Genomic DNA, 10603 nt, shown 5'->3' with positions numbered 1-10603 from the left:
ACATGGCTCCTTGACATATGGAAGAAAGTAACATATACATTCAAAGAAAGTAGAATACAAGCTCCTTGAGGGCAGGAGTTATTTTGTTTTTGTCTTTGCAGCCATAGTGCCTAGGATGTGTTTAATAAATGCTTGTGGAATTGAATGGAAATTATATTAAATTGGAAGGAAAAAGCAAAAGTACATTGGAAGAATCAGAATATGTCTACCAGAACTTCATCTTGGCCAGACAAAGAACATGGCCCCCATACCCAGAAGAGGATAGCAGGGGATAGCAAATATGGAAACTTTGTCATCTAGAAAGATGGTCTCTCTTCCAGCTTTGGCATTCCATATTGTAGGGCTTCTTCCATCTCTCATGTTCTATGTTGGAAGGACTCATTCAGCTTCCATGTTCTATATTTAGAGATCTCTTCCAGTTCGAACCCTTTCAATTTCAGCACTAAAATTCTGTGATGGCTTCTTTGGTTCCATTGGCCTACATGTAGATGCCAGTATAAAGAACTAACTCAATATGTATTTGACTTCTACATCCAAGTATTCATTTTTGTTGTTCATGTCTGACTCTTTGTGACTCTATTTTGGATTTTCTTGGCAAAGATACTGGCCTGGTTTGCAATTTCCTTCTCCAGCTCATTTTACAGATGAGGAAACTGAGGGAAACAGGGTTAAGTGAGTTGCCTAGGATCACAGAGCTGGTAAGTGTCTGAGGCTAAATTTGACCTCAAGTCTTCCTAATTCCTGGCCCAGTGCTCTATCCGCTGAGCCACCTAGCTGTCTCAAGTGTATACTAGTGATGAGTATTGGTTGATCTCTTAGAAGGCAGAATGCCGTTTTACCATGGGTGGTACCCAGAAATGGTAGGAAGAAAGATGGTAATTTACTTTTAACCCTCTCCCCCTTATCAAGAGCGAGAGGGCTGGGTGGTACTCCAATTTCTAACAAATTTCGGGTTTGTCCTCTGAATTGGGGCAGCATTCTATGTGAAAAATGGGTTGTGTTTCTCCAGTGGTAAGGGAAGATCCAGGGTAAAGAAGCCTTCATATTATGTAGGTGACTAAAAGTCATTGTTCTTTGTCTTCCCCTCCAGGGGAATGCTGAGCTGGGACTCATATTAGGAAGGATGGGAGAACACGGAAGGGAGTGGGATTCACTCAACTCTGGGTCTGGGTCTTCCCCCTCACTTAGAGCTTTCTTCTCAGTACTCAAAAGTGACTGTCTTGATCTTCAGGTATTCATTGAGAGCTGCTTCACCTGCAAGAAGCCACACACAAGTCAGACACATTTCACAAAGGCCTGGATCCACAGGATGGTAACTTAGAACTGGAAGGAACCTTCTCATTTTATAGAGAAGGAAAATGAGGCCCAGAAGGATAATGCCTCATCCAAAGCCCCATAGGTAGTAAGGGGTAGATCCAGGATTTGAACCAGCTTTCAAGATGGGAAGGATATATTTTTTCCCCTCTCAAAGTTCAACCCAAGAAATTATTGAACCAGTTTATAACCCAAATGTCCAATCAAATAAACCCCCTTTGAGTCTTCATCCAGAATTCTTCCAATTTTACCACACTGTCTCCTAAGTGGCAGGTTATAATATGACTAATTGAATTGAGTGTTTGACTTTTGACCAATTCAATTTGGAAAATATTTGTGATTATTATTTATAAGATATGCTAGACTCAGAGGGAGACGAAGATGAAGAGGAGACAGTCTCTAGTTTTAAGGAACTTAGATGTGACTCCCTTACTTAACCAACTTCTGTGGCTTCCTATTGCCTTTTAGATATAATATAATCTCTCCCCTCCCTTCTCTTCTCCTCTCTTCTCCTCCTCTCCTCCTTTCCTCTCCTGTCCTCTCCTTTCTTCTCCTGTCCTCTCTCTGTCTCTGTCTCTGTCTCTGTCTCTGTCTCTGTCTCTGTCTCTGTCTCTCTCTCTCTCTCTCCTCCCCCCTTGGAAACTGAAACAGTCAGAGGTTAAATGATTTGGATAGTCACACAGATGGTAAGTATCTAGGGCTGGTTTTAAACTCAGGTCTTCCTGACTCCAGGTCAGGGGCAGAGAGAGTCCCTCTCTTCCTTTAATATCCAACTCAGTTACCACTTTCTGCATGAAGCCTTTCCTGATCCTCCTCCAAACCCCTTCCAGTTCCAAAATTCTCTGATATCTTCTCCTTAGCTCTAAAACTAGAAGTAAGTTTGCTGGGAAATGTTCACTGCTTCATCAAATAACTGTTGGAGAACTAGTATCTCTGGGCTTGGCCCTCAGAAAAATTATGAAAAATAGATTTTCTTCAAAGATAACTCCAGGTTCCAAGTGGTTTACAGTTTATAAAGTACTTGCCTAACAATAACCATGGATTGCATTCACCCCATTTTATAGATGAGAAAAATGAGTCCCACGTGAAGTGAAATTCTTGCTTTAGGACACAAAGCTAGTAAATATCTGAGCTTGGATTCAGGCCTAGCCTCTGTGCCTAGGTCAGTGTTCTCTCACCATTTATCATGTGGCCTGGCAATATCTTTCCAGAAACCTTCTACCTTGCTGCCTGTACCTCTTCTCTTTTCCGAGGTAGCATAGGAGAGTGGAAAGAATGCTGGACTTGCAATCAGATCTTGATCCCAATCCTTTGTCTAACATTTATTGGCTTTAAGATCGTGGACTTGTCATTTGACCTCTCAGAGCCTCAGTTTATTCATGCCCCAAATGGGCACCATAATATCTTTTCACCTGCCTTCATGCCCTACCCTTTTCTGAAGAATGGATTTAGAAAATCTCAAGGAGCTGTGTGGGAGTTATGATTATGATCTAGACCAGTGATTCCCAAAGTGGGTGCCACCATCCCCTGGTGGGTGCTGCAGCCATTCAGGGGGGTGGTGATGGCCACAGGTGCCTTTATTTTTCCTATTAATTGCTAGTAAAATAAAAAAAATATAATTTCCAGGGGGCTAAGTAATATTTTTTCTGGAAAGGGGGCAGTAGGCCAAAAAAGTTTGGGAACCACTGATCTAGACAATTTAAGCAAAATCCCAGAGGCCATTGAGGATAAGGAGCATAATGGCCTGATTTAGCCATTTAGGGTATCTATAGACCATTCATTCAACAGAGAATTGGCCGCCTCTCTGCTTCCCTTTGTCCTTATATAGACATAAGATAGATACGACTAGAACACTGTTTCCTAGCTAGAGGGTTGGCGTCCTCTGAAAACATCTTAATGGGGGTATGGAGCAGTAAGTAAGGTGAAAAGAGGAAGAAGGATGGGGTGTGTGTGTGTGTGTGTGTGTGTGTGAAGATTGTTCCATGTCTCTGGGCTTAGCATTTCTCTTTCTGTAAAACAGATATAATCTTATGTACTTTGCCTATATGGCAAAGCTGCTGTGAGATTGGGGAAAAGGAAAAGGAGTGACATTTGGGATTTCATTAGTAGAGACAACAACCAGGTAAGGAAATTCCTTCTCCCAATGCAAGTTGGCACCTTTTCAGCAATTTATGATCTGAGTTTTTCAGAGCACTGAGAAATTAAAGTGATTTTTCCCAGGGTCACAAAGCCAGTATAATAATAATAATAATAATAATAATAATAACAATAACAATAATAATAACAATAACAATAATAACTTATATGGCTCTAAGGTTTGCAAAGCACCTTACAAATATTACCTCATCTTGTCTTCTACAACCCTTAGGTAGATACTATTACATGCATTTGACGGATGAGGAAACTGAGGTAGACAGAGATTCGGTGATTTGCCCAGGGTCACATAGTCTGGTAAGTATCCAGAGACTACAAATGCAATGAATGCTATTTTTTCTATAAGAGAAGTGGAGCATCTTGTTATTACCTAAATCCTTTCCGAATCCAGACTGCTTGAACCCTCCAAATGGGGCTGCCACATCTGTCTTGTTGTAGGTATTGATGAACACAGTGCCTGCCTGAAGCTTATCACTGACATACAGGGCTTTGTTAATATTCTGGGTAAAGACTCCTGATGCCAGTCCAAACTCTGTAGCATTGGCTCGCTGTAGCACACCATCGATGTCCCTGGGAAGACATAAAACAAGAAAATCTTGCATTCCTATATTCTCAATGGCCCCATGAGGGCAAATGCTTTTGCTTCCAAGCTAACCATATGACTAAATTAATTCAGGAAGGAAGGAAATAAAGGAGGGAGGGAGGAAAGAAAGAAGGAAGGAAAGAAAAAAGTAGAGAAAGAGAAGGCAGGAAAGGGAAGGAAAGAAGAGAATGGAGAAGGAGAAGAATGTAGTGAGAATGATCTTTCAATGGAAAGGGATATTGAGAAAATTTGTGAAGGCTGGTCTGGAGAATTTCCCTCTTACTCAAAAGAAAAGGAGTGTGGAAAGAGATATAGAATTGGAATTCCAAGACCTGGTTCCTGACTCTATCTGTGTCACCTTAAACAAGAACCTCCTAAGACCTTCAGTTCTCTCCTTTGTAAACGTTGGGGTTGGACAAGATCATTCCTGAAGCTCTTTCCAGCCAAAAGCTAGAATCTTGCATGAATGAAAAAAACTGTAAATGACTTCCTTTGCTCCAGTCCTATGGTGGGCCCTTCCTAGTCCTAGGACGATTAATTATATCAGACTGAGGACCTAAAAGGTCAATAGAGTTTTGCCCAGAGGGTGGAGGAAAGATGCTCTGGGTGAGAGAGAAGGAAGCTTCTACCACCTACCACCCACAGTTTTCCCAAAGCTAAACCATGTATTAGAGGCCACTCATCAGCTCTAAATAAAAAAGGGAAAGTGTCAAGAAAAATAAAAGAACATTAAGAATTGATTCATACCCATCAGGGAATCTGGAGATGATCATGATGGGCCCAAAAGATTCTTCCTGAGCCACAAACATGTGATCTTCCACATTGGTAAATATGGTTGGTTCAAAGAAAAACCCTATAGAGAGAAAAGAAAGTGGGGTAATCATTTTATTCATTTAGAAAACATTTATTAAGCACCAACTGTGAGTAAGACAACAAAAATAGGAGAAAACTGTTTTCATGACTCAGGGCCATCTTTTAAAATGGATTTAATTGTCCAGGATTTAAATGTCTAGGAGATGTCATGGCTGCATTTATACTAGAAATGATATTGTAGAATAATTTGGGGACAAAGGTTCAACCAATTCTGGGTCTGCTATTTACCATTTGGTAGACTTGGGGAAAGTCATTTACCTTCTTTGTGTTTTATTTCCTTTGTCTATAAAATGAGGGAGAATGGGATCAAACATTTATATAGGACCTACTATGTGTCAGGCACTAGGCTAAGCAATGAAATATTATTTCATTGAATCCTTACCACAACTTTGGGAGGTAGGTGCTATTATTATTCCCATGGTACAGTTGAGGAAACTGAGGCAAAAATTAAGTGATTTGCCCATGGCCATATATATGCTAAGTATCTGAGGCTAGATTTGAACTTGAGTCTTCTTGATTCCAGGGCCAGTGCTTTATGCACTGTACCACCTAACCGTCTCAAGGGAATTAGACTAGATAGTCTTTAAGATTTTGTTGGACTCTAAATTTTATGATCCAAATCTGGAATATTCTTAAAGTAGCTGAATTTTTTAGTACCACTTATTTGACCGAACCAAACATATCAATGAGGTTTACATGGGATTTTGTCAGGTCTGAACAATATTTGGTTAGAATAGGCACAGCAGTAGCTAGTAATATCACAGCATGGACAATTGTCTAGGAAAAGTAGCATTTATTGTTATTGTTTAATTGTTCAGATTCTTTGTGATAGATTCTATCTATTTGGGGTTTTCTTGGCAAAGATACTAGATACAAAGATACTGGAGTGGTTTGCCATTTCCTTCTCCAGCTCATTTTACAGATAAGGTAACCGAGGCAAAGAGAGTTAAGTGACTTGTTCAGGGTCACACAGCTAGTAAATATATGAAGTCACATTTGAACTCGGGTCTTCCTGACTCTAAGCTAGACACTCTATCTAGGTGCCACCTAGTTGCCCTTAAAGTAGCAAGTATATGATATACAGGTATCCCTTCTACACTGAAGAGATTAGAGACAACCTCCACGCCCCCTTCCCAGCCCAGCATCTGGAAAATCCATGTAAAAATTTTTGACTCTCTGAAGTCTAAATTTGTTCTTTTACAAGGTGTTTTAGATTGCCTTAATGCACAATTTTGGTTAAATATTTGGTCATAGTCTACATGTAGGTCAATCTTAAGATAATTCTGCATTTCTAGCCTGTGTCACCTGCCAGCTTTCACATTCTTTTTGCAAACTTGAACTTTTTACATATTCTAATTTTAAAAGAGAAACTCTGTATATTTATGGCAATAGAAGACAAAATATCTTGATATTGTCCAATACTATACATATATTTTGTGAATATCTGAGTTTCTAAACTTTTTCTGAGTCATCTGCTGGTCTTTGAGTGTCATCTGTGGCTTTGGCAAAACTCTAAAAAAAAAATTCACATTTAATCTTATGCCAACCCACGATGTAACAAAACCGTGATGGGAAAAGTCACAATCTGGAAGGGATACTCATAATTGACAGAGTGTTTGGCTTGGAATTAGGAAGCTGACGTCCTATCCCCCCATATTCTTAGCAGTATGACTTTGGGTAAGTCACATACCTCCTCTGGGTTTCAGTTTCCTCCTCTGTCAAATTGAGTGGGATGGAACTTCTAGCTCTAACATTCTACAATCTAAAGCCCCTTCTAGCTCCAACATGCCTTCATTCTGTAAAATTCAAAGCTATACCTAGAGCCAGGAGTCAGTCTCCTAACTAAATTCATTTTAGACAATCAGTACAAGCTTGTCTTGTCATTACGCTTACCTGGTCGAGAAACTTGTTTTCCTCCATAGACCAGGGTAGCTCCTTCTTTCACTCCTTTTTGGCAGTATTCGATTAGCTTTTGTAAATGGGCGTGGTGATTCTGAGGGCCATGATTTGTGGCCCGGTCCAAGGGATCGCCAATCTTCAGCTTTTTTACTTCTTCTACCTGTTCAAGATCAGGAATACCTCAAATGGAGCAGCTCACAAAAAAGTTCTTTACTTCTCTCCTGTGGACTTCCCTGTCTTCCTCAACAGCACTCCCTCCCTTGTTTCTCCCAGTCACGCAGGTTTGGGGTCATTAAAAAAATCAATTAATTAATTAATTAAGAATATTTTCCTATGGTTACAGGATTCATTTTCTCTCCCTCCTCTCCTCCCTCCTGGAGCCTACAAGCAATTTCACTGGGTTTTACATGTATCATTGTTCAAAACTTATTTCCATATTATTAATATTTGCAATAGAGTGATCATTTAGAGCCTACATCCCCAATCATATCTCTGGGGTCATTTTTTGACACTTTCGTTTCCTTCTTAGTCAATCATTCACCAATCAATGAGGCAGCAGGTGGCATAATAGAACATTAGCTCTGGAATCAGGAAGACCTGAGTTCAATTCTGGCCTCAGATGCTTACTAGTTGAGTGATTCTTGGCAAGTCACTTAACTGCTTCCTGCCTCAATTTCCTCACCTGTAAAATGTGGTTAATAATTGGACCCTCCTCCCAGGATTGTTGTGAGATAAAATGAAAGAGTATGTGTAAAGCCCTTTGCAAATTTTAAAATGCTGGATAAATGTGAACTATTAATATTATTAAATTCTATTTTCTACCTCTGTTGTATCATTTCCAGCCCTTTTTCCTCTATATTCATTTCCACTGGCTCCGTTTAATTTAACCCTTCATTACTTCTTATCTAGTCGCTTAAGATAAGTGTCCAAACCTTAGCTCTAATCTTTCCTTTGTCCAATCCATTTCATATCCCAAGAACAGATTAAGAATCTTTCTAAAACAACTGCTTGAACAAATGGGCTGATGGGGATATTTTTGGGGATGAAGACAGTAAACGATAATTCTAGTCCAACTATCAATAATATGGAATTAGGTCTTGATCGATGATACTTGTAAAACCCAGTGCAATTGTGCGTCGGCTATGGGGGGGGGTTGGGGAGTATGAGGGAGAGGGAAAGAACATGAAACATGTAAATATGGGAAAATACTCAAAATAAAAATATAAACAAATTAAATTAAACTAAACTGCAAAAAAAGAAGAATCTTTCTAAAACATCACTTCAGTCTTGTATTCCATAGCTCAAGAATATCCCCCTCTGCCTGTAGTATTAAATCCAATGTCTTTAGTCTCATATTCCAGTCCTGTCCAATGTGACCCTTCCTCATCTTTCTGTTTATTTCCCTACATATGATATCTTCTCCTGTTAGAATGTTAGCTTCTTGGGGCCAGGAACTGTCGTATTGATTGTGAGCACCTATCACAGTGCCGGATACATGGTAGTCTCTTAATAAATGCTTCATTCATTCATTCCTCCATTTGTTCTTTTGCCCTTAGCCAGTTTAAACAATTGACCATCTGAACACATCGCCATGAGACTTGGGTTTGAATTCTGACTCAGATACTTACAAGTCTTGTAACTTCTCCAGTCCTTAGTTTCCTTGTTTGTAAGATGGGACTAAAACTATTTTTACTATTTATCTAATAGAGTTGTTGTGGGATAAGCCCTTCTGTTAGATGTTGTAAAGAGCTCTATTATTACCTGCAAACAGGACTCTGTGTGTGTGTGTGTGTGTGTGTGTGTGTGTGTGTGTGTGTGTATCTGAAGATCACAATCCCAGGGGAAAGTTAAAACATTTATGGTAGCCTTTTCTTTCAAACCTTATCTTCTGCTTACAGAGATTTAGGCATTCTTTCTTCCTTTCTCTTCCTTTATTTGACTGGCCCCCTGCTCCTTTTGGAGCTGGTCCTCTGCAGCTCCCCACCAGGGCTAGATGGTATCTTCCATCTCATTCTCTAGCCAATGGATTCAATTTAAAAGAGCCCTGAATGTGTTGACCTTTTAAGAACCCATTTTGAGCTCCTTTTGTGGAGGAGCTCCTAGCCACTTTGGCACTTTGAGAACACTTTGTAAAGCTTAAAGAGCGAGAAAAATGTGAATGAGCATTATCTTCCCTAAGCCCGTCCCTGAGTTTGTGGATGCTGGTCTCCTCACCTGTGTGTCTCCTCCTTCCTCCCTACCTATCTAATGACCTAATTCTGATCCATCCTTAAAAGTGGATTAAGTTGGGGGCAGCTGGGTAGCTCAGTGCATTGAGAACCAGGCCTAGAGACGGGAGGTCCTAGGTTCAAATATGACTTCAGACACTTCCCAGCTGTGTGACCCTGGGCTAGTCACTTGACCCCCATTGCCTACCCTTACCACTCTTCTGCCTTGGAGCCAATACACAGTATTGATTCCAAGACAGAAGGTAAGGGTTTAAAAAAAAAGTGGATTAAGATAACTGCAATTCAATCCATCAAATGTTTATGAAGTGCCTACTATGTGCTATCCATTGTGATAGGAGCTGGGGATAAAAAGACAAAAATTAACCAGTTCCTGTTCTCGAAGAGTTTACACCCTGAGCCTACTGGGGCAGGGATGGGGATTCAGAAGAGAGAATACAACATGTGTATGTAGGAAGCAAATACAAAATATAATCAAAGTAGAGCAACTAAGTGGTTCAGTGGATAGAGAGCCAGAACTGAAGATGGAAGGTTCTGGGTTCCAATCTGGTCTTTGACATTTCCTAGTTAGGGGACCCTGGGCAAGCCACTTAACCCCAAATGCCTAGTCCTTATTAGTCTTCTGCCTTAGAACCAATATTTAGTATCAATTCTAAGACAGAATGTGAGGGTTTCATATATATATATATATATGTATATATATATATATATACACACACATATATGTATATATATTTTATATATATGTATGTATATACCCACAAATAAGGTGATTTTTTTTTAAATTTTAAACTCTTAACTTCTGTGTATTGACTTATAGGTGGAAGATTGGTAAGGGTAGGCAATGGGGGTCAAGTGACTTGCCCAAGGTCACACAGCTGGGAAGTGTCTGAGGCCGGGTTTGAACCTAGGACCTCCTGTCTCTAGGCCTGGCTCTCAATCCACTGAGCTACCCAGCTGCCCCCAAATAAGGTGATTTTGTAGGATGAGAGGGCATCAACACCTGGAAGGAGTAAAGAAGGCTTCTTGTAGGAGGTGGCACCTTAGAAGGAATTAGGGGATTTAAGAGGTGGAGGTGAATATATTCCAGAAATGGAGTAACAAAAAAGCTAGTAGTAGCCCCAGGTTCTAGCCCAGTTCAGCAGCAAGTAAGAGCAGAGAAGGCAAATGGGGGAGGTAATATAGAACTGGGGTTTGCCCAGGTATAAGTGGTTTGAGGATAAGATGGCAAAGGATATAAGAATAAAGTCTTGTGCAAAACTGAATTGGTTAACTGGACTGTTAAGCTTGAGAAGGGAGGAAAGTGAAGCCAAAGCAGAGATGATGGCTTGGGAGAACAGGAAGGAATGGAGAGACAGTGCAGCAAGGAAGAGGCAGAGGAAGTTGTGTTGAAGGGAAGAATTATTGGGTTTTTGATAATGGAACATTCACGAGTAATGGTGAGGTCAAGAATATGAGTGTGTATATGTGTATGAGAAATACAGAGACAGAGACAGAGAGACAAAGAGTGAGGAGAGAGAGAGAGAGAGAGAGAGAGAGAGAGAGAGAGAGAGAG

At 40.2% G+C, this 10603-nt stretch overlaps 1 protein-coding gene across 1 annotated transcript in view; it reads right to left on the bottom strand.

Annotated features, from left to right (window-relative positions):
• Positions 1-707: 707 nt before the first annotated feature.
• Positions 708-10603, bottom strand: part of ALDH1L1 (aldehyde dehydrogenase 1 family member L1) — an 83803-nt gene continuing 73907 nt past the window's right edge. The window contains exons 19-22 of the mRNA XM_044676128.1: positions 6818-6983; positions 4799-4904; positions 3839-4038; positions 708-1254 (exon numbers count right to left, since the gene is read on the bottom strand). Coding sequence (XP_044532063.1) covers positions 1199-1254; positions 3839-4038; positions 4799-4904; positions 6818-6983 — 528 coding nt within the window. The 3' untranslated portion in view covers positions 708-1198. The remainder of the gene's footprint in view (positions 1255-3838; positions 4039-4798; positions 4905-6817; positions 6984-10603) is intronic.

The sequence above is a fragment of the Gracilinanus agilis genome, chromosome 1, assembly GCF_016433145.1.
Source record: "Gracilinanus agilis isolate LMUSP501 chromosome 1, AgileGrace, whole genome shotgun sequence".
Taxonomy (NCBI): Eukaryota; Metazoa; Chordata; class Mammalia; order Didelphimorphia; family Didelphidae; genus Gracilinanus; species Gracilinanus agilis.
The sequence above is the reverse complement of the archived record's forward strand: the minus strand, read 5'-3'. Positions and strand labels throughout refer to the sequence as shown.